Here is a 23,750-nt window from a genome sequence, read left to right as displayed (position 1 = left end):
CCTCTACTCCGTTTGCAGACTCGGTGACCTTCACGATAGTCGTCTCTAGAGACGCCACGACCCAGCGCCCGGCGGTTGGGTTAGTTCTTCTGCTCAACATCTCCGACAGCTTGCCCCTTCTCCCCCCACACCGTCGCACCTTTCTGGGGTAGATGTGCCACCGTTGTGAACCAGGATTCCGGAAACAGGAGTTTCCCTTACGAAGTACTATTCCATCTTGGGCGTAAAATCGACGACAAAAAACGCGCGACACACTCTCCATCCGGTGGACCGTCCAAATTGAACAAGCTATTGGGGGCCGTTGTCGGTGCGTGAATTGACAGAGACGACATAAAGCTTAGCAGGAGGACCCTTTGGAGTCTCGTCTGATCCGGCCCTTCGCCATTTATTATTACCTGTATAAAAGGCGTCAACTAACACAAAACAACTCGATATCCCCATCATCTGCGGGGCCCGCGGAGAGCGAGGAAAAGAAAACGAGGATTTATACGAGATATTCCAGCGTGACAGAGATCGATCCTGCGTTGGACCCCCTTCGCTAGCTGCAAATTCGAGGCGGAGATTCCCCTTCGTTTTCGGTGCCTCCACTCCGACAACCCCTGCACCTTTGTTGGCTCCCCTACCTCCGTTTCTCTGTGCTGTTCGACCTGAAGACTGATCCGTTGACCCCTGTTGCCCTGTTTCCTCACACCCCCCCTTCCTCCCCACCCCTACCTTTTGGACGCTTAGGGACTTGGCAACAGAAACTGCAAGCCACCCTACAACTTGTACTACCACCAACCGCACAGCATCGTGAAATACACTCCCGGCCACCCCCTCCCCTGTGAAAGCGGAACAAATTCAAAAGGCATAATTGTGCTGTCGGCCTCTGGTTCATACGATCCTGTTTTCTCCTCTTTTTGACGATACCCTCACCCACACCTTTCTTCTAGTTTCTTTTGCATAGATCTCTATCTTGATCATCTGCTACTAGAAGCCTTTATGACACGATCCCCCTCCGCTGTATAAGCCACGGTTCTGTTAGACCCTCAAACACAGAACATAAACTGGATCTACTCACTCCCGATTCCGGCTCTCTCGAGCATTTCTGCCCCCCACCGCCATTCTCCGCACCTCTCCACGATATCTGCCCGCATTCCTCACTTGCATACCATCATCGTTGCTTGAAATAAGCTTTCGTTCTTATTATTGGGCCGATTTCGCCAAAATTATAAACGCATCTTGCCGCTCCGGTTTACCAACTGCGAATAGAGTCCCGAGTTGCAACAGGATTCGACCAGCTTTACCCGGCTTATACAAGAAAACCACATCTTTTTCATCCGCCAGTAATAGACATATTCGGAGGCGCCAACATGACGATAGCCACAGCGAAGCTCCTTACCCTCATCTTTGTCCTCGCATCAACCTCAGCAGTGCTCTCCGGCCCCATCCCAGCTGCCCGTCGCGTATCGGGCATCGTAATCAAGTACTCCGACAACTATCCCGAGGAGCGCCCTGACCCCATTACTACTCTTAACGAAAGCGATGAACTGGCGGATCTCCCTAACCTGACTGCCGAGGAGCTAGAGGAGATTCTGTCTGCCGAGAGCCCACTGCCCAGCACATTCCTCATGGCCGTTCCCGCTCTGCGAGCTTCTATCGCCGCCGCCGAACCGTCGAAAGCCACGAGTTCCCAGGCACCCAGCTGGAGTCCCTCGCCGTTACAGGATGTGTGGCTGGAGGTCATACCACGGAGCATGTGTATTATGCTTGCTGGTCTCGCGGCCTGCTTCGTTGCCCTAATCCCATTCCTCGTTCACAGGTAAACTTTTCCCCTCAAGTCTATTGACCGGCAATTCCGTTGCCTAGTGGGAACGACCCGCTAACCCTGATGCTAGGTGGAGAAGTTCGGCAGCTACCGGTGCAATCTATTTGGAGGTGGATGAGCCCTCGCGATGGCACCAGCCCTCCATTTGCGCCGATGATATCGAAGAAGCTTACACTGATGAGAAGTGCGCACTCGAATAGCTCTTCGGCGTGATGCCTCGTTCAAGTCATGTTTCCACTTTATGTACACGGCCGCTCATTTCTCTGCCTTTGTTTCTTGGAGTTTTAGATGCGATACCACGTTTTATTTTTCCTTTGTTTGTGTGTGTTAACTTCTGTACACACCACCACTCTTGTACAAAATTTTGGTTCCCGGCGAACGGCGTTTATATTTTGGGTATCGGGATCACAAAGAAGAATTAGGGACCGGAGTTTTTCATGCCTGGATTTTGGAACATTGGTGCTCATGGTAAACGGTACACGTACACGACGAACGTTATACAAAGCGAGGATGAGAAGATCGGGAAGAGGCTGGTGCCAAGATATGGGGAAGGGATTGGGAGGGGATTGGAAATGTCGGCCTTAGAAACTCTCAAGAAGAGGTTTATATTATGTGAATGAAAGCCAGTTGGGCATGCATTCCTTGTACCTTTCTTACTTGGACGTGCAACAGACTGCCTTGGTCCCCCTTTTCTGGGGGCAAGTCAACTGGCTCTGTTGGGTGGAGGTGCACTTCGGTAAGTCTTAGGATGCTAAGGGTTGTTTTAGGCGGTATAATGAATGAGACGATACAAGGAGGACCAGGAATCAGTATCCTACATCTATGCTGCTCCCTCCAAGTTTACAAGAGCTCAGAACACAAAAGCTGCCACAAGTGATGCTTGACGGGAGGGCGACTTGCCCACATCCTCTGTTCTCTGAAATGTGTCGATATTACATTGATCTTTCCGTTAACCCCATTTTCCTTCGAGGTTTCGGTTGACTTCGGATAGGGATCATGAAAGGCAATCGCTCTCGCTTTACGAGTAATCTTGAAGAGAAAAGGGAAAATGAACAGTTACATGAGAGTAGAAGCCTGTCGAAAGGGGCGGCCTTTCGACGAACTGGGGAGTCTCATTTGACGGGACGGCGTTGATTCCAGCCAGAAGACAAAATTTGGGGGGCTTTGCAAAAAAACAATGTGAGAGTCTCTGGCCGTATCGATAAAAAGTAGGAGGAGAGCGCAAGATAAGTGCTAAAACCTCGAGACAAAACGTCATAGAATACAAATCGAAGAACCATGGTATAGAACTCTTCCCGAATACTTTATTATCATCCCGTGTACAGATATTCCCACTCATCATCTAAATCCCATACCCCCTTCAAACTAGATACAAAAAGAAGAAGAAAAAAAGAAGGCGTCCAGCCTTATCCTTCCCCCCCTTGGTGAACCGATCCTCCTCAGCTCGCTTGAAAAGCATTCTTCCTCATCCTCGCACCAGAATCTCTCTCAACACCCTTCTTGGGCTTTTCTCTTTTTCTTTCCTTGGAAACTAGTACCTCCCTCCGCCATTTTCCACGGGATTCTAAATCAAGAGGAAGATGCTTAAGTTCTTGTATACCGGATAGCTTTCAAAATCCCCCCCCCCGTACAACCACCATAAATAAGGAGAAAAGGAAAAAAAATGAAACCATGGGATAAAATGCATGACGAGATCAATAGGAAAGAAGAAGCGACGCCGTAGCATATAGATCCAAACCGCCGAGAAAAAAGGAGAAACGAATTGCCCAAGTCCCAGTATCCCTGTATTGACAACAAAGGAAAACAAAGAAAGAAACAGATTGCCGGCCGTGATAGAAACAAAATATGGAAAAATAAAGCAAATATGACCAAAGAAAAAGGACCAAGGTCGACCGTCTTCATCCAAGAGTTCGGCCCAGTCACAGTGCTGCAAGAACAAAGTCAGGGGCCAGTAAGGTGGCGGGGGGCGCGGGCTGCCGGTTCTGAGGTGGTCTGAAATAGGGGAGAGGAAGTTCCACAATAACTTCAGAGCTCCGAAAAATCTGATAACAAAGGACGATCATAGCTCGCCTCGTTGAACGTTGGCCTAGCGATAATGAATGCCATCCATAGTCAAAAACTCTGGTGAATTCTCACGCTGAGGAAAAAAAGGGCAAAGAACGCTTGGATCCCCAAGTCATGCTGAGATATCATGACACCATCCAACCCCCAAATAGTGCCTGCCGTTCAATATCGAGTGCCGCTGTCCAAATGAATAAATCCCCCGATCGATGTCCCCAGCAATAAGGGAATAGCCCGCTCCCCGCCATATTAACCGGTTACCAGCCCCATGGCGGTGTCCCAATATCGGAAACCTCTCAAGAACGTAGGATGGATCTGTCCAACACAAATCGACATTCGACTCTATTTTCATCTTCCCTCTCCACCTTCAATAATCTCAATGTCATCCCAGCCCGTCTGCCACAAGGGGAAATCATCATCGAGGCTGTTATCCGTAGGATTCGGCACTTTCGACTGCTGCTGAGGTTTCTTGGGCTCATTGTTGTCGTCCAGCTTATCCCTAAATCCAATCATGAGGCCCACGAAGACGGCCAGTATGAAAATGCCGATGAGCCCCAGCGTAATGTAGCACGATCTCCTCCGTAGCCGATTTAACCTCGATTGATGCACGGCAATATCCTGCTTTTGGTATCCTATCCCAGGCATCACGCCGTAAATCGGTCCATTCCCCGAAGAAGGGCCAGCTGGTGAGGTGCTCGTAGATGGATTCGGAGGAGGATAGTTCGGTATTCCCGCGGGTGGTCTCGCTGTCGTCGGATGATATGCCGCACCGGGTCGTATTGGCGGCGTGCTACTTAGGCTCGGTGCGTTTGGTGAATTGGGAGTGGCTATCGACGAGGGGGGAGGTAGTGGGGGCGGTATCGAGAGGTTGGAGGCGGCGGATGGTTGGTTAGATGTGGAAGGGCGGGATTGCGATTGTGATTGTGATTGTTCGTAGGAGGGAGGAGGGTCGAGGGAGGTATCGAGGTGTGAAGGGCCGGCGGTGTGCCATGACGACGAGGCCTGGCCAGATGTGAGGGCTAACGCTGGCGTCGCGATTTCTGTGTATTTTGCACTCGTCTCTCCGTTGTTTCCTGACCCTTGGTTTGGTTGTCCTGGCGTGTGTTGTTGGGGATTTATGTTGGAGGGTTGGTAATCGGACATGGGGTAAGCGGCATCGTGGAGTTGGTTCGAGGGGTGGTTCGGGTTGTTCGACGGCGGTGAATCCATCTTGGATTGATTTTAGGGGGGAGGTTAAACCGAATGAATCGGATAAGTTGGTATAACGATCAGGATATTTGTTCTTTTTCTTTTCCTTCTTGCTTTTCGTCGACAGGAGTGGAATCACTCCCTCGACGGATCGAGGGAAAATGAGTCGTCGGGTAGGATTTCACGATGGCTGGATCAGATCAACGACAAGCCGGTCGGAGAGAATGAGGGAATTCGGTCGCTGTTTCGCCGTATTTGATCCTGATTTATCCGTTGTCGGCGTGTCCAAAGGGAGGAAATAAATAAATACGTAAAAAAGAGAGGATAATCCCCGATGATCAAAAGAAGGGAACAAAGAGAGAAATGAAAATTATGGTAAATTTTTTGGGGAATTGTACTGGACGAAAAAAAGGGCGGAGTTGCGAAAGATTGGTCTGGTCTTGTCGATATGCCAGGCTGGAGTTGTGGTGTGAGTAAAAGAAACAAGAGGATGAAACGACTGGTAGAGATGAAGAAAGCGGCCCCCAGTTCGAATCAGCTTTTTGGGCCCTTGATGGGCTTGGCTTTCTTTTCCCTGGTTGGTTTTTGGGGGGTGGGAGGAGAGGAGGAGAGAGGAGCCCACCCACATTGGCACAACACTTCAAGCTCACACACACAAAACCCACCATGGAGGAACGGACGGACCCACGATTGGCGAGGGGGGACTAGTCTAGTTGTGGCATGCTCCCTTTTCCTGACTAAACCGCGCCGAAATGTTGAAATGGTAGGGTGACGATGGGAGCCACCGAGGAGCGGATGGACAGGGGTGGTTTCCGTGATTGGTGATAGGAAGGAAAAGGAGAATGAGAATGAGAAGGATCAATGATATCAAGTCGAGAGGGGAAATGTGGTTGCCAAGTCTTCTGTTTTCTCTCTACGAAGTATCTCTCTCTCTCTCGCTCTCTCATTTTCTCATGGTCGCTCCTGCTCCCACGCATCCAGTTCCCCAGCTGAAGCACCAACCCGCAGACTCAAGAGGAGAAAAAGGTGTCCAAGAACCCGCCAGGCCCATCCAAAGACCGGGGGTCCGTAGGCGCAGTGCCGACGAGCAAAAAGTGGAGGCAAGAAGCAAACAATTGGTCGATCAGCGAAAGTCTTGTCATCCGCACAGCCCCATAGGTCGCGCCGTAACAATTCAGACCCGCACTGAACATGAACTGAGGATGGACGGATGGTGGCCAAGTGACAACATGTGTGGAATCCGTTTTCCGTTTCGGAGATGTCAGAAAAAAAAGTCAAAACGGAAGAAGTCGGCGATGGGATGTATAAGGTTATAGGTCTCGTCTCGCATCTACTAGATTTAGCTAGCTAGAAAAGAAAGAAAAGAAAAAAAAGGCCTCAGTGTAAGACTAGGCTTGAGGTAATCGTCTGGTCCATTTGCTCGAGGGAGAACATAGAGGCCGGGCAAGGGGAGCAAGTTTTAAAAACACCCTGCAGGACGTGAGACAAGATATGGGAGGCCGCCGTCGACGGTACAAGTACAAGTATGAAGTACTCCGCACATTCCAGTATCCACCAAAGACACTTCAAACACCGGGGAGCCTTTTGTCTTCCTCCCGCTTCCCTCTCCGAACCGGCGTATCGGTACATGCAACCGGTACTGGCAACAAGATCAATCCCTCAAATGTCTGGCGATACGCATCTCTGCACCATTCATCCTGATGTGATCCAACGGACACAACACGGCAGGATAGGCGGTGGGACTCTTGACGTTGGAAGGGGGCCAGATCAAAATATTCAGGCCCATCTAGACACAGCCTCAACTCGTAAATGAAGGAGTAGTTATTTGTGGATTCGCCGTTACCAGGTTATCGACAATTAATCGATATGAGCGCAGACTCACCGAAATTAATGATGACTTACTTGCCCGTCAGGTCTTTCCCTTCCATACGAACAGATTAATGGAGGCGAGTTATCCAGGGGGATAACTAGCAAATGGGTAAAAGTACATCTACTTCATGCACAACCCCCAAGAAGAAACCCATTAACTAAATTTCCCTAACTCCCCCGCCTATCCAAGATGAAACGCGACTAGAGGGGTAGGTAGCGAGTACCTCCACTTTATGAATACGGGCTCCGTATCCAGGAATTCCTGTCCCCAGTTTTAATGGTTGCATCAACTGATGGGGTCGTGAGAGTTGATCAAGACATGGGAGACCGCTAATACGGTTTTTGGAGGCGAGACTGTTTGAGGAAACCGGAGTATCTACCCGTTGGAATTCACGCTCTTTTTTCTCCCTTCGTAATTTAATTTTCCCCATGAAAACGAGAAGAAACAAAAAGGTAAGGCAGTTTTCCAGTTCCATCCCATATCAACTCCCTTTTCAACGACTTAATGTAAGGTACCAACAATGCCCCCGGTCAGTCCACACTCTCCACTTCCCACCTGCAGATATAAACTGAATTCACACCCTGGTCGCCGAATGATGGACCGAGATCCATATCATCTTTTTTTTTACTCGTTTCGTAGTTAGCGGGCATGCTAGACCGGTCAGGCTATAAACCTCCGACTACGAAGTACGCGACCACTTTTTCTTTGGAAAGGGATGGCAATTGGGGCCAAAGAAGGGGGAGGCAAAACGCTTTTTTGTGCTGACGCGTCAGGCTCCATTTTCGCTCTGAAGCTGGGCGTCCAGGGCCCAGGGCGCTGAAGTTTAACACGGGGACGGCGCTTCGATACTTTCATTGACCACCCTCACGTGATCAAACCATCACCTTGTTGGTACTTCGTATGAGGTACCTGCTCCTACGACGAAACGTCATTGACGTCTTTTCGCAAGATCTTTACGAAGTAGAGGGGGGGCTCTATTATTAGTTGTCGCTCAGATGTTTGGTTTCACGAGTAAACTGCCTCGCATAAATTTACAAGTACTCGCTGCCGTCTAGCTTAGACGACATCCAAATGCGTGATGGCGTGTTGACAGGGACGAGGGCGGTCATTGAACCCGTGGATGTCCTTTGCTTAGTGATGTCACTTTTTATGCTTCGCAGCACGAAGTAGTGGTGCGTCCCATAACAGTTGAGAGACAAAAAGAACAAGAAGAAGAAATCAGGAGCTGATCTGCCATTTGCTTCTCCCTCATTTTCGAGCCTCCTCCATCTTCCTGCACATTAGACAGGCTAGGTGTAAACGCAAAAGGGATGAGCGAGAGGGTTCAACATCGACAGCTTGCCAAGCGGCTGTCATTCAGCCCTACTCCGTCCCCACCATCTTTTCTTCGCCAAGACCAAACATATAAATTGGGACCGATGAGTTGCATGAGGGCTGGGGCATCTGTGGGCTCACCCTGGAGAATAAGCCTATATTCAGCTTTTTCTTCATCGCCTCAGCCCAGCTCTTTGGTATACCTGGAAATAACGAAACGAAACACAATTGATGCGAAACAAAGTTCTTGAAGTTCGATTCTCGTAGCACAACGGCTGATGTAGTTGATGTAGGAGTTGCAAATGCAAGTAGATGGCTTGTTGTTGAAGTAGATTAGATACATAATGGCTTATTTCTGAAGCCCTCCTGTTTTGTCTCGGTGAAGATCTTCGCTCAGAGATGGATCAAATGGGTGGAAATAGAAAGGGATGCCAAGCGGTGTAGTTTGTGTAGTTTGTTGTAGTTGATACATTTACAATCAATATCCTTCGATCTCCTAATCTCTCGATTTCTTACTGAATATAGCCCTTGAGGATGGCAGCTTCCGCGTTGACAATGGATCCGCCAGCAGCTCCGATAACGGCTACGATTCCAATGTTAGCTTTTTGCTCAAATATCTCAGGATAGCAGGGTCCATATTTGGCCTTCAGAAGCGACGAAGAAAAAGAGAGAAAGAAAAAAAAAAGTAAGAATGAAAGACGGAAGAAAACTTACTGTTGTGGCTCAAAGACACAAACTTGAGATCAAAAATCCCAGCCTCATCCCCCCTCACCCTCCCCACACTAACCGTATACCCATTCTCCAAATCCCTATCCAACCTAGGCTGTGGCCTATCCGGCTCATCAAACACCTTAATAGGCGGGTTCGGCGCCGACGGACACCCCAGCGCATTCGCCTCCGAAGTATACTTCCTCAGCACCTCAACACACTCCTCCGGCGACGGCGGCGGCTGCCTCACAAACTTGAGCGAGACGCAAGCCGTATGTCCATCCATGACGGCCACGCGATTACACGAAGCCGAGATGCGCAGCGCGCTCTGCTCCTCCAGCACCGTAGCATCCCCCGTCAAGGTACCCAAGATCTTGCGCGCCTCGTTCTCGAGCTTATCCTCCTCGCCCGAGATGAAGGGCACGACGTTATCGAGGATGTCCATGGAGCTGACGCCCGGGTATCCGGCTCCGGAGACGGCCTGCATCGTGACGACGGAGGCGAAGTCGATGGGGCCGAAGGCGGCTTGCAGGGCGGCGAAGGGCACGGCTACGCCTACGACGGCGCAGTTGGAGTTGCAGACGAGGAGGCCCTTGGTGAGGGAGCGGGTCTTGCGCTGGTGGGGGATGAGGTCGAGGTGGTTGAGGTTGACGGTGGGGATGACGAGGGGCACGTCGGGGTCTTGGCGGTGGTTTTTGGAGTTGGAGAAGACTGCGAGGCCGGCGTTTTGGAATTCGGTTTCTGTCCGAAGGGGGGGTTGTGTTAGTGAGGGTCGCATCCCACATTATTTACAGGAGTTTTAGAGCGATGTAGGAGTTGAGGACGGTGTTTGTTCTTCCCATACCTATCTCGCCGGCAACGTCTGCGTCTAGGCCGCTGAAGATGACATCGCAATCAGCAAACTCGGAGGCCTTGCACTCCCTCACGACGATCTCGCCCGCGTCGCCGATGGGCGAGGCTTGCTTCCACCGCACGGCATCCTTGTATTTCTTGCCGGCGGACCGCGAGGAGGCGCCGAGGGCGTGGAGCTTGAGGTAGGGGTGTTTCGAGAGGAGGAGGATGAAGCGCTGGCCGACGGAGCCAGTGCAGCCGAGGACACCTATGTCGCGGGAAACGTTAGGCCGAGGCGGTTCCCAATTCCTATAGACGAATTGGAGGAGAACGTACCGCACTTTTTGGTGGGAAATTGGGTCGCCATCTTGTCCGGTTTGGTTCGGTGGTGATTGCGTGTGTGGATAGATCAATGGACCGAACTAAGAGAACGTCCCAATTCGAAATCGGTTCCAGGAACGAAACGAAAGTAAAATACCAGAAAGGACCCCTAAAAGTGCTATTTTTATTTCTGGTGAGTCAGAAGGAGCGTCGTCAAAATTTCATAGGATTGAAAAAGACTCGATCGGGTTGGTTGATCTCGGAGGCAAAATGGCCACACAATTGCATTCGCTTTGGTGGGAGACGGTGGGAGATGGTGGGAGATGGTGGGGGCGGGGTACAAACAATTTAGATCAAACTTGCTTTGAACGTGTCCGGCCATCGGAGCACAACTTCTTGATTGACTTCTCCGACCACAATTATCGTCTTCTCGCACAACCTTGGCTCACCTCACCCGATGCCTCGGCGAAGATATCATGGTTCGAAAGCCTTGAAAACAGGGATCTATTCCATCTACCGTGGGATGCATAGTCTGGGGCATTGGATGTTGAGTAATATCCTGAAAGGTGGTTCGAGTTTGCGGGAAAATGATGTCGATTCACCGCAACTACGGCCCCTACAACACCAAGCGAATGTTTTCATTGATATCGATGCTCGTCGAGGCCTTTGGGAATCCTGGGCATTTTCTTTTCTTCTTTCTTTTTCAATTTTCGACATGGAGAATGCCTACTCTTTCTTTTGGTCCCCCACGATAAAACTCAAAGTCGGTCAACAGGGAGGAGAGTCTTCGGCAGGAAACTACCCATCCCTTTCGAAGACTCATACGGCATTTCGTCCCACGCCCACCATGTCCCGCTGCTCAATGCTCGAGTATCCGTACTTTAGAAACTATTTTTCATGTTTGATAAGGCTTCCAATTGAGGTCGATGGCAACGTGGGAGCTTCGATCATGGCGTTACCCTTGGCGAAAGTGGGCTATTAGCTCAATCCATCCCGACTCCTAGACATTTGCCGTCTATGAAGTTCACCCGAGCTAGTCGGTAAGATGGATGCTATAATGGATGCCGCCTTCTTGGCTAATGCTTGTGAACGGTTGCGTTGTGTCCTTCACGTCACCTGGCACGGCTTACCGAGGTACGGAATCTTCATATGCGCGGTACTCTACCAGGCATGATGGCGGTTTCGCTTTCTATTGATACATACAAGGCTGAGTACGAGATTTTGGTGACTGCATGGGTGACGATTATATGCATATGCAGCTACTAGTAGCAAGAGCCTCTCCTTCCGGTTCTGCGCGAGCCTGATATCTCAAGGCTGGTGCCCTCAGCCAAGGGAAGCTGACAACCAAGTGCTCTTGGAGATAACATTCTACTCTCGAACGAAATAGAGGAAGAAGCCAGCAGTGCGGCATTAGATGGATAGGGTTAGCGTTGGGAAGAAGTGAAAACCCACTCCGTGACAAAGAAGTCAATCCCGGCCTACACACTCTCACTCTCCCTGCCCGCCAAACGAACTGCCACACGCAGGGCAGCTACAAAAGGGAGAAGAAAATCAACTAATGTCCTGCAGACTTCTCCCGGTTGGTGCCACGTCACTTCCACTCCGGGTCTAACAGTCGACACTTAGAGTAGAATACCGCCTCCCGCATTCCCCCTTCCCAATGATCAAATCCACCGGATCACGCTCTTCAGCAGTCTAGCTACTAGTGACTTAGAAGGATAGGAGTGTTAACCCGAGACGTCGATTGCTAACCATAAGGCAGTATGGTGCCCCTTTTTTACGCGGTATGGACGAGAACCTGGTATGGACAGTTCTCGCCGCGGCTAGAACTCACCAAGGCCACAACTAACTTGGTTCACTACATAACTACGCCAGTTCCCAAGTTAACAAGTAGTCAAAATTTCGAAAGGAAACCATCTTCTTACCATCATGGCTTCTTTCAACAGGTACGTGGGGTCGTCACTTTGTCTGATATGTGCAGTCTGACTCTGGCCACGACACTTCAAGTCCCCGGGCAAGATCTTCGCGCTGTTGCTAGTCCAACTTTTGATACCCGATGATTCCCGCCTAGGCTGACATGTGTGCGGTGGTAGTGTCTACCACGCCCACGCCCACGCCCACGCCGGGTCCTTGTCGTGCCAAGGTCGACTCTGCCATTACCGCAAGCATGTATGACTCTTGGGCTAAGCCCGGGTGCCGTGACCTCCTCCCGCGAGACTACTGCCACTACTCCGCACTAAAAGACGATAGGAACGCCGCCTGACTGGCCGTCGAGGGTGTGACAGGCTTCGTGGCTCCATTTGCGGCGTTTGGTTTCACTCTGGCGTGAAGGGGTTAAATTTGGTTTTATCATCTTAGAAGGAGAATAGATACCCCCTGGTTTAAGATGAGATACACCCTACTCATAGTCGCTCAGGAGCACCCAGCTGGGAGCCTCCCTGGTTTCATCGGTGACGTTGATGGCAACCCCTAGTTCCGCAGGACAGGTGTCGTCGGCCTTCGCGGCAACGAGATCCACCTCCTGCGCACCATTCTTGATGTTAAAGATAACAGTCGGCGAGGAGCTTTCGAATCTGCGGTAGCCGCCATAATAAGAAGCAGGGCCCTTATCCCATTCCTCATCGCAACCAGCCCGGAACACAGTCCAGGTCAGCGACCAAAGGAGCCTCGGTATTAAAAGTGTTGTTCCAGAACTCGTAGATGAAGTAGGGCTCGTGGCTGGACCAGTTCTCCCATTTCAGGGAACCAAAGTTAGTAGTCGCGGATTCCAAACGGGAGCCGTTCGGATTCCATAGCTCGTAGGAAATGGAAGGCCTGAGATATTGTGCGAGCTCTGTATGTTCTGGGGAAGCAAAGACGATGGGCATCATCGACGCCGGCGAGTGTGTCATTGCGCGGGGAAAACTAGATCCACTTCCACAACGCTGGCATTGACGCTGGCCCCGATGTAGGCTGCCACGAGGATCCAACTCGCTCGGGAGAAGATCCGCATGTTGGCGCCCAAGAAGGAGAGCCGAAAACAGAAAAGGAGGTGGTGGATGCAGGGGACGATGTGGCGATGGCGATGGCGATGGCGATGGCTGCGTGAAGGTTGCTTGGGGGAATGTTTGGAAAGCAACAGAGCGAAAAGAGGTCCTAAGGACTCGAGGTACGACTCCAGGAAATGGATCAATCATATTTATATTCCTCTCATCTGGGGTTGCTCTGCGAGTTCGATAGATTCAACAGAGGGTTCAGTTTCGCTCTCGGAGTAGTTCCCAACTGTTCGCCATCCTGGCCGTGCTATATGATGCTCTTCTTAATCGGATGGCAGGTCTTCCATCACCTCAGAACTGCCATCGCAATGCCACATCGCAGTAAAGGCCATAAAGGTCGGCCTTATCTTCTTGACTAGCGGCCCAAAACTGCCTGCTCTGTATGTTGCTCCCGTCGACCAGCAGCCTCGGCTTTCTCGACTGCCCTGTGCTTTCCCCAACAGTATTAGACCATTCCCCCATTATTCCGCCCTTCTTTTTATATCCTAGGGGACTCGCTCCAAGCACCACTGCCTCACTGGTAATGGGCTCTAGAAGAAGTGGTGACCATCAGACATCTGCGGTGTTGCGCTTCCATGACTGCAGAGAACCGCCCGCGTGGAGCTGGGCGCAATGGAGCCATCTCGACTAGACGCTGCTCCGCATGCCATTGGAGGATTTTGGGGGATAGACATCTCTGACGAGGCAACAAAAAGAATCCGGTCACTTTCTTGCCGTTCACGGCGATAGCCGGTCCTGGGCGGGCTCAAGCGTTTCCCTGACAACTTCTCTCGTCTTGGACTCCGGGACTTCTAATTAAGTCGCCTCGCCTCGGCCTCGTCGATCGTAAGCTGGTAGAATTGAAGAAACTAAGAGACGAGAGAAGGAGGAAAGGGGATAAACGCTTTTCCGTACCCAAAACCCCGATCCTCTACTTCGCAATTAATCCAGCCTTGCTCTCACACTCTGCCGAAACTCCCAACCCTTTCCCTACGTCTCAAGGGACACACACACACACACCCAGCCCGGATGTGGTATCAATCTCCCACGGTTACAAGCCAGGTTCTTGTTTCTAGACACCCCTCCCGTCTACCGAGATCTCCTTCCCGGGCGTTAATCCGGGGGAAAGTGGACGTGAGGCTCGGAAGAGACATCAATTCATTAATAATTGATCCTGAGTGGAAAAGAAAATGGCAACAGGCAGCCTCCTATCAACCAAAAAAATACTTCATCTACATGTCTCAATTCGAACTCAATAATTCAAATCCAGAAGACATTTGTCCCGTATCGTCTTCAGTCAACATCTATCCGCCGGCCTATTTTTAGTACCCGGATCAGAACATCTCCTCTTCGACGTCTCACCAGAAATCTACTCACATCCAACCAAAACCTCACCCCTCGTTAACCGCCGACTTACACCAGACTAAGGCCCGCGCATACGTTCAACATTGTTCGACACTCAATCAATTAGTATTTGTCAAATTCTCCACCCAGACACTTCCTTTGACATCAGCGGTCCAACTGGAGAGACCATCTCTCATTGGAGGTTTGTCCTGTTAACCTCCGAAACCCCGGTCTGTGTTGCGTCCCCACCGCATGAACTGTCCTCCGCCGCCCCGAAACGGTGGTATGGGGACTTGAATAGCCAGGCCACGGTCTTCTTCTTATCGGACCGCCTAGTCCTCCGCTACCTGGAATCGCCTGTCCCTTCATCGCGGTGAATCAGGGTGTCATATTCGCTCTGTTGCGTGCACTACCGAGGTACTTGGGTACTGGATGGTGTGAGTTCTCTTGTTGAGTGACTTACACTGAAACTCCAGGAACACACACACACACACAAAACCACGCATGGCTATGTCAAAAGACCTCATCACATTCATATATCATCTGCCGTAAACCGCAAGTACACATAAACATCCACAAACACTAGAACAATAGAACCAATCAACCACCGTCTTTTGCTGGAAGTGTATGTCTCCTATTTTTACCACCCAAAAAGGAAGGCGTCTCAGACTATCTACCTTTCGAAGGCCAGGCAGACAAGAACCAGTTGGCCCGATCTACCAGTCCTTCCTCCTTCCTTCTTCTAAATGTACAACGACGTCGAAAAACCCAGGACATTAAGGTTCTCAAACGGAAAAGACATAGGAAATTGATAAAGGAAATGGCTGCTTGCAAAACGACGAAAAATACCGGAAAACGAAAAAAATGGGCGGCAGCGGATTAGATACCCACATTTGCCCATGCTATTGTAGAGCCCCAGGGGTGTCAAGGCTCGACCATGCATAAACGAAAAGAAAAGAAACAGTAAACCGAACAGCTCATAAAAGAAAACCATTTCCCACCCTCTCTCTCTGAATAGAGTTGTTAAGTACAAGACATTCGGCGGTGGAAAAGAGCAAGAACCTTTTCGTCTGATGTCCGTTCCTTGGCGAGGGCATCGGTGTCTTCCTTATGAGAGCTCCGCAACACATTTCGCGACTTGGGCACCGCAGTCGCCGACGTTCACTCCTTGAAGTTGCCCGCCGTTGACCGCGTTCGCGCATTGGTTGTTCTGAACGTCGCACGCCCGTTGCACTGCTGCCGCCTTGTTAACGAATGTGTTGCCATTGACTGAGAAGGGCCTGTCCTTGTTTCCGCCCTCTTCTACCGCAGGCGCGGCAATGCCTCCCAGGGCGCTTGCCGCACTAGCACCACCCGAGCCACCGCCCTGATTTCCGTTGTTGGCATTTCCATTGTTTCCGTTGTTGCCAGCATTGCCGGTGTTGCCGGCATCGGCATTGTTTCCGTCAGTATTGTCGGCGGCGTTTCCGCCGTTGGCATTTCCACCGTTGGCATTGTTTCCGTTATTGGCGTTGTTGCCGTTGTTTCCATTGCCCCTGAAGCCCCCACCAAACCCGCCCCGGTTGTTTCCGCCGTTGTTGTTGGCGCCGCCGGTCGCCTGGTCCCCGCCCTGGCCGCCCTGGCCGGCGTTCTGGTTGTTGCCATTATTCTGCTGGCCGTTAGCGTTCCCGCCATTGCCGGCGTTCTGGCCGTTAGACCCACTATTGTTGTTGTTGCCGCCATTGTTGTTCCCTCCGTTATTGTTGTTGTTGTTCCCGCCGTTGTTATTATTGTTGTTGCCTCCGTTATTGTTGTTGTTATTGTTTCCAGCATTGGCATTGCCAACGGTGAACTTGGTGCAGTCATCCTGGGCACCACGCTGGGCGACAGGCATGAGGACGGGCTGATGGTTGGAAGCACCCGTCATCGTGCAGACGCGGTAGTTACCGGCGGGGAGACCACCAGTGACCGTGGCCGAGAGGATACCCTGGCCATTGCCAGCGTCGTTGATACCCTTGAAGAAGACGAACTGCTGCGCGTCGGGAGGGTTGTTGGGCGCGAGGTCGTTTCCGAGGTCCTGGACGGTAACGTGGGTGTGGCCGATGATACGGCCCTGGCCGTCGAGATCCTGAGGAGCCGAGTAGTACGTCTCCTGCGGGTTGGTGAAGGATCCGGCCGCGAGGTTCTGGGTGTTGACAACAATGTCGAACGTCTCGTTCTCCTGGATGGTCTGACCGGGCTGAGGGTTCTGGATGATGCTGCTGATCATCCTGTTGGTGGCAGGGATCTTGCCCATGACGATACCGTTGCAGGAGCCGCCCTGGACCTGTTGACCATTGGTCAGGGTCTCGCCGGCGCAGAAGTTGATGAAGTTGGCGTCATCGCTGCGTTCCATTAGTAACCGGGGTCGGCATTTTGAAGTTCCGATAAAGGGATAGAGAAACTTACGTAGCAGAGGCGGCCTGGCCGTCTTCCGTAATATCACCCTGGCCAGTGCTGGCCGAGGCAGCTTGGATAACATTGTCCTGGAGGCAGGTAGCCTGGTTGTTGTTCCCGGCGTTGTTGTTACCGCCCTGGTTCTGGCCGTTGTCCTGGCCATTGTTCTGGTTGCCGGCATTGTTATTGCCACCATTGTTTCCGCCTCGGTTGCCTCCCCTTCCACCTCGGTTCTGTCGTCGGGCGAGAGTCTTGGCAATAGGAGAATCGTAGTGGATGACCGAAGCCTCAGCAACGGTGAGGGCGCCGAGGATGGCGAGAAGAACGTGCTTGGGAAGCATCTTGACTTTTTACTTTACCAATCGAGTCGGAGGGAGAGAAGACTTGTAATAACAATGAAGTAGGCGACCGGTGTTCGCTAGAAAGGAATAATAATAAGAGAAAAAAAAAAAAGTAAAAGTGGTTCCAGACCGTTGAAAATGTTCGAAAATATCGGCTTCAAGGAATGTTGAGAAGAGAAGCACCTGGATCCAACTCGATGGTGGTTCAAGTGTGTAATTCCAGCTTATAGAAGGAGCGAATGTAAAAAGTAGGAAACACCACCAGCGTTTAACAAAGAGGATTGCCCAGCAAGAGAAGGTTAAAGGGAGAAAAGAATTGCCGAAGCGATGTCAAGAAGAAGAGAAAGAACGGTAGAGGTCGAGAAAGGGTTGAAGGTTAAGAGGGCGAGAGGGGATGCCCGGAGACAAATAGTCAAGAGATGTCAATGGTTCTGGGTGGATACGGACGTTCATCCTGACAGGGGTGGGTCTTGCGCTCAGGGACGCCGGGGCAAGGATGACAGGTTGAGCCAAGCAAGCGTGGGATCTGGGATCGACTCCATCGACTCCGTCCTGACGTACTGAGGGAGATTGGGTTGCAGCCCCGGTTCCAGAGCAGGGAACGTCATGAACGGCGATTGGGGCTCAGAGGGAAGGCCGAAAAGGAGAAGGTCTCCACGGTTCCAAAACATGGGTTACAGGGGATGGGGACGAGAAAGGGGGGTGTGGATGGAGGCGAGGTGGAGGTGGAAGCGGAGGATGAGGACAGGCATCATGGCTACCATGGCTTGCGCCGAAAGAGTGCACAGGAGCAAGACGTGGAGACGGAGGAAGAAGCGGAGGTGTATTAAGACGATGTGAAGAGAAATGCTTAAAAATGCTTATGGTTATTTGCCCCTCCACCATGTTCAATTGACAGATACTAATCCGCTTTTCTGTAAAAGAAAAAAAAAATGCTGCCTTCTCCTTGGGAATCTGTGATGCAGCTGGTGATGGCCACTTACCAGAGATCCAGAGGGGCGATGCGCTCATCACTGATCACTGGTGAGAGCAACAAGCGACCGTCGTGAGATGCCCATCTTGGCAATCCATTCTGGTGGACCTGGGAAATTGCTCGTTCATGGGGGCTGGCACGGCATGGGATTTTCGCGATGCGCAAAAGTCATCGATGCTGGGCCTGGTCCGCTGGCAGACCGCAAGCGATGGGCATATCGAGGCGATCTTTTTGGGGCGAGGAGAGCCGGGGCGGAGCTAGGAAAGTCGGCATCAATCATTACCAAGGGGGTGTCTGCAGGAATCACCACACCCCCTGATGCAATCCCCATGTAGCGGGAATCTCGAAACTCTCTAGTGGGGATTCGGAATTCTGGCGGCCAAAGGGGCGACTGTCCATTGGTTACTGAACTCAATTGAGTGTTTTCATGCTTGTCGTTGGTTGGGATAGGGTCTTGGGGAACAAGGAAGAGTCGGCAAGGGTTTCTTCAAAGCTCCAAGGCGAGGGGAAAGGGGAGGATTATTCACCCAGTCAAGGGAAAGAGCAAGCCTCACTGATCGTCGCAGAGTTTGCGGCTCCCTTGTGCCTGACGTTCGTCGTGTCGCAGGTCTCATCAGCAGCCAATGGCAGAGCTTAAAATGTGGAGATCAGGCACATGTCAGTTTCGGAGCCTGCCTGCTGAAGCGAGCCGAGACAAGGGTCATTTAAGCACTATCCGAGAGCGGCAAGGACGAGGTTGCAATTGCCGCTTTCCCCCCTGCCAGTTGCGGGTCCCGCCTTTTCTGTTGGAAAACCTCCTCCATTGAACCTGCCAATGTAAGCGCGCGCAAGGACTGTATTTTACGAAGTATCTCTGTGCCCAGTGCGTTGGACAGTTTCTCGTGTACTATTCACTGTGGCACTTTCCTCTGACTTACACGGTCAGAACCTGGTTAAGGGAGGGAGAAGAGGGCTTCTCATCACTTAATTGCTTGAATGATGTGTGAACATCAAACGCTTTTCTCGTCAATCCCCCGCTGGTGATATGGTGTTCCTGCCATATTTTCTCTCTCTTCCCCCCTTTCCCTTGCTCTTTGCTTCCTCCGTCCCAGCTGCCAGGTTAGCGAAAAGGCAATCTCAGGAGATGATTTCTGGGTCGGGCCTCGCTCGCTTGTTGGTCGTATTTGGTCCTCTTAGATGATATCATAGATGAGCGCACTCCGTAGAATTCTCATATTGAGGCTTTTTTTTTTTTTTTTTTTTTTTTCTCCGGCGACATTGTGGTGTGTGCATCCCGGTTCACTATATTTCGATCTATGCTCTCTGGGAATCCTCTTCACTGCCACCAGATCATCTCTACTACTATGAGCTGCATCTATGCCGGCCTCCCCAGTGCTCTTCCGTGGTTGAGAAATCGGAGGCACCCATTGAAGGCTATGTCAACTGGTAATTTCTCGTCCCATCCTTATCCGTTGAGTCCATTTCCAGTTAGAAAGAGAATCCACGGCCACCCAGCAACACGGGATGAGAAAAACAAGGGATTGGAATCTCGATGTCCCTTTTGGGAGAGTCTGATTATTACTTCGTACATCGCTCCTCCTGCAGCCCATCCCAGGATTTCTGTTCCTTGTCTGAAGTGCTAGTCGAATGCGACAGTGGACGGACGGCCTGGACATGGCCTCCCAGAGTTGATTCTTCAGCATTGACATGTTTCTGTCTTGGTGTTGGTTGACGCTGGGGCCTTGGCAGGGCCTTCTGAGCTTCGGCCGAAGTGTTTGGGCCTAGACCGGGCACCCCATGTCATCCTTCAATTGGCCAGTGGATGGAGGGCAGGCTGTCCAAGCCCTCCCACGGAGGGATGACAGCTGTCTCGAATTTTTAGGAGTGGTTTAGCTCCAGTTATCCGACTTCCGAGAGCGAAGGGAATTAACCATATTTTGGTGCTTGCTTCAAGTTCAGACTGAGGCCCCGCCGGTCCACCCACCCATTTCAAGCTTTGAGGCTTCCTCCGTAAAAGCCGGCAACATGGCTGCTTCTGGCGCTTCTAGTTCTAATATAGAGCATGTCATGCTTCACCCGACTTTGTACGTCTCCGGAGCTTATTTGCTCCGACGTCGAAAGGAGTTTATCGATCTAGTCTTTCCTCAAGCACAGACGGATTACAATCGGATAAGGGTTCTTTGTTCTCGTTTCGAATCTTAATGCTGAAAAATTCCCACCAGCATGGAGAGCGCCAGATTTCTCCTTCGGTGTATGGAAGAAGCCCTGCAGGTAGTTTTGTACCGACATGATAATCGGTCGAGATTATCTCAATAGATTGATCAATTATCAATGATCACTTCGTCACCGCCCTCACGTTATCAATGACACTTCAATACTTCAATACACTCAATGTTGTTCGTCGATCTGGCTAAACGGCTCTCTCCAGATTGATCGTCTCTGTCCTCTGGAACGGAGAACATTGTTGATGTTTACCACTCATGTCGATCTATATATTATATCCGGTTGCAGTTGTATTTTTTTTTTCTTTTTTTTTACCCTTCTCAATGCATCAACTTCCTCGATATCAGTTGATTCTTTAGCTGCAAAATCCCGTCTTTTCCGGATCACATATCTCCCAAGACCCCTTCTCTTGATGTGATTTCAATCTCGATCCCCCGTCCGCCTTGCTCGCCGGCCCGAAACTCTAAGTGCAGACCCGACCAGGAGAACAAGGTTTCGTCGCACCTTGGAACAAACCCTTCTCTTTCCCCGATTTCTTCTTGCCTTGCAAATTTTAAGCTAAAGGAGAGACAAGCCCCTTATTCTCTCAGCCCTTGGAAGACACAAGAAAAACGTGGGATTCTGTGAGTAACGAAGCAGGGTATCTGCAACCAGGATGCATTGTCCAGTCTGATACAAACCTCGTGTTTTGAGCCCACGGGTATGAAACGAAGTTTACCTTTGCCCTTGGACACAGGCACACTCTTCTCCCTCTCACTCCTAAACCTTGCATCCCCACATGACAGGTTTGAGAAAAGACAAATAATTGTCAACTATTACATATCGGCCCCTCGCTAAAGACCGCTGTCAGATTGCTCTACTGCTACTGTAACGTAAAAAGAGATGAGATTGGAGCCCCCTCTTGCCTTGCCCTTGTCCCTTTCACCGATTGAGGACTCGGGGACCACGAGTACGAGGGAATCATCCTCGCCGATCTGCAAACTCGATTCCTCCCTCTTCTTGGAACATAGTGAAACGTTCAAGTTGAAAGAAAGCCAGACGAATAAAAGAGAAACGTGAAGGAGGATTCCTGCCCAACCCCGGCGCGTCCAAATCTTTGAGGATCTCATGAGAAGGTCACAGCTTCAGAATCCTGGTTTTCGTTGGCAAAAGAATCTCACAGTGCAATAGATTATATTTATTGTGTTAATTTTTCTCCCTGAGGTTAATGGTATAGGAGGGTGTGGGATTCGGTGTTATTCCTTCCCTCTAACTGCCCTTTGAACGAAGGCTGCGTACGGAGAATGCCAAACGTATGTTCACTCTCAAAACACTGAATGTTTGTGATATTTCACAGCTCTGGATTTTCTATATTTTATCCCAGAAAACCAGCAAGTGCTGCCGACAAAAAAAAAAAATGATCCTCACGTTTCGTTCCGGCTCATTGCCTTTTTTTATGGCGAACGATCTCGCATCATCCGGCTGGCCGGAAGGGCAATCGATAGCGACATTGATTCTCACCCCGTCGATCAGCTTATTGTGGGGTGTTCTACATGATCGACTTGCTCGTTTGTAGTAGATCGAAGCCCGGAAACAGAGGGCTTCTACTATCAAGTGTTATGCATACTTTTCCAACATCGCTGGAATTGGGTAATGGGATTATCGTGAGATCTGAACATTGAGTTCTATGGTATGGCAACTGCGCCAAGTGCTGACTTCATCATTGTCGTCTCTATACCTGTTGCAATAAATTATATCCTAGCAGTGATCCTGACTTGTACATGCCCGTGTCAAAAGAAATCCAAAACTTTCATCAAAAATCCAGAAAATCGGAACTCCATCTTATAGTTCCTCTGAGATGACATTGCTGCTGGCGCTGCCATGGCTCGTCTTCTCGAGGTAACCGTCCACAATGAGGTCAAGGAAGGCAGCAAGCCTATAACCGGCCTGTGCCACGAGGAGCTCCACGACGGGAGCGGCGCGCTCGTAGTAATCACCGGATAGCTCTTTGCCTTGGATGGCGACGGGGCCCTCAGGGAATACTAGATAAGAGATGAAGAGGTTAGCATCAAGCTCCGACTTTGTCGAGCCACCTATCCCCCATCCAACTAAATCGGGATGTAGGGATAAAGAAAATACTCACCATGAGAACAGACGTAAGCATTGCACTCCCTCGACCAAGTAAGCGCCGTGCCGACAACATCATCAATATTGACATCCTTCAGCCAGGCGTCCTTCTGCGCAGCGTACTTTCCCTCCCTAATCTCACGAGCGAGCTGCTCTGACCACCTCTTCGCCATCTCAAACGGCTTTCCCCTCCTCCTCCCATTAACCCACTGCTCAGCAATAGAGCTATCCCACACCCGATGGAGATTCACCTCCGAGCCATGCCACAGCACATGTATCCCATTCCCACCCCTCGCCACATTCTCGTTATGTAGCGGCTGGTGCAAGTCGCCAATAAAGTGAATAACAAACTTGGCCGCAATATTCCGGTCGGGCCACCCCAAAGAGGCATCGAGAGACTGCTGGGTATAGTTCGCAAGCGATGTGACGACGCAGCCGGTCTCCTTGCAATCGCGCTCGAGGTCGACGTTGCACGATCGGGGCGGGTCGTCCTTGGCGTCGATGAAGTGGAAGGTTTTGGTGAAGCGGCCCCAGCGGGTGTAGCGGACGGAATCGGCCCAGGTGGCGATGTTGGCCATGTAGTCGGAGGTTTCGTTGTAGAGGAGGTCTTTGAGGTAGGCTTCCGTGGTGTTGGAGACGAATTCGGAGGCGAGGTAGGCGGTGGTGATGTGACCCAGACCTTGAAGGGATTCTTTGTTAGCTAAAGGGGCCTTTCGGGAATGCCTTCTGGGTTCTGGTGATTTTTAACATACTTCCCCAGGCGAGAGCCTGTGGTAGGCCGAGGGCACCGAGTGCCAGGAGGCCGGAAGAGAGCCTCATGGTCGGCGATCAAAGAGACCTGACAGCTTGGGGTAGCTAGTTATGGCTTGATTTTGGAAGAGGGCTCGAGATATTGGCGCGTCGCGAAATATTTATACGACGATTGATGATTATCCAAGAACAACAAGGTTTTCGCAAAGAGGACCAAAAAGGCAAAAATAAAAACAAAGATTCTGTCGTCTACGAGTCGGAATCCTTGGGTGAGTTGTGATAGAGGAGCTGGCCTTGTCAAGCGGCCGCGCAGAGTTGCTGGAGGAACAGGCACCAGACGATCACCAGTTAGAGTTCAGGCTTCTCTGACGTGGAGCCGCAGCTAGGATTGCTGACGGGCGTGGGGTGCATGGGGTGCAGTTCAGTTGGTGTTGTCAGAAGGCAGCACAGGACCTCAGCTCCAAGGAATGGCGCATGGCGGCCCCACGTGAAGCCTCAGTGGTGT

General features: G+C 50.9%; 5 protein-coding genes and 1 pseudogene across 5 annotated transcripts; 1 reads left to right on the top strand and 5 right to left on the bottom strand.

The window, feature by feature from the left end:
• Positions 1-1,352: 1,352 nt before the first annotated feature.
• On the top strand, positions 1,353-2,007 carry SAPIO_CDS5129 (uncharacterized protein; the record flags this gene model as incomplete). Its single annotated transcript, XM_016787519.1, has 2 exons — positions 1,353-1,801; positions 1,878-2,007. 2 exons carry the CDS (start codon positions 1,353-1,355, stop codon positions 2,005-2,007), a joined length of 579 nt encoding a protein of 192 aa, XP_016642850.1.
• A 2,209-nt stretch (positions 2,008-4,216) lies between these two features.
• SAPIO_CDS5128 lies at positions 4,217-5,077 on the bottom strand (annotated as a pseudogene; the record flags this gene model as incomplete).
• Positions 5,078-8,752: 3,675 nt separating this feature from the next.
• On the bottom strand, positions 8,753-10,146 carry SAPIO_CDS5127 (uncharacterized protein; the record flags this gene model as incomplete). Its single annotated transcript, XM_016787518.1, has 4 exons — positions 8,753-8,823; positions 8,955-9,689; positions 9,793-10,047; positions 10,116-10,146. The coding sequence occupies 4 exons, from the start codon at positions 10,144-10,146 to the stop codon at positions 8,753-8,755; spliced, it is 1,092 nt and encodes a 363-aa protein (XP_016642849.1).
• A 2,352-nt stretch (positions 10,147-12,498) lies between these two features.
• On the bottom strand, positions 12,499-12,991 carry SAPIO_CDS5126 (uncharacterized protein; the record flags this gene model as incomplete). Its single annotated transcript, XM_016787517.1, has 2 exons — positions 12,499-12,766; positions 12,825-12,991. 2 exons carry the CDS (start codon positions 12,989-12,991, stop codon positions 12,499-12,501), a joined length of 435 nt encoding a protein of 144 aa, XP_016642848.1.
• Positions 12,992-15,566: 2,575 nt separating this feature from the next.
• On the bottom strand, positions 15,567-17,214 carry SAPIO_CDS5125 ([Skp1-protein]-hydroxyproline N-acetylglucosaminyltransferase; the record flags this gene model as incomplete). Its single annotated transcript, XM_016787516.1, has 2 exons — positions 15,567-16,821; positions 16,886-17,214. The coding sequence occupies 2 exons, from the start codon at positions 17,212-17,214 to the stop codon at positions 15,567-15,569; spliced, it is 1,584 nt and encodes a 527-aa protein (XP_016642847.1).
• A 4,996-nt stretch (positions 17,215-22,210) lies between these two features.
• Positions 22,211-23,314, bottom strand: SAPIO_CDS5124 (uncharacterized protein; the record flags this gene model as incomplete). The annotated part of the gene is made up of 3 exons (XM_016787515.1): positions 22,211-22,410; positions 22,512-23,174; positions 23,248-23,314. The coding sequence occupies 3 exons, from the start codon at positions 23,312-23,314 to the stop codon at positions 22,211-22,213; spliced, it is 930 nt and encodes a 309-aa protein (XP_016642846.1).
• Positions 23,315-23,750: the final 436 nt, after the last annotated feature.

This window comes from Scedosporium apiospermum, assembly GCF_000732125.1.
Source record: "Scedosporium apiospermum strain IHEM 14462 chromosome Unknown SEQ_SAPIO_0097, whole genome shotgun sequence".
NCBI lineage: Eukaryota > Fungi > Ascomycota > Sordariomycetes > Microascales > Microascaceae > Scedosporium > Scedosporium apiospermum.
This window is presented reverse-complemented; position numbering and strand designations above follow the sequence as displayed.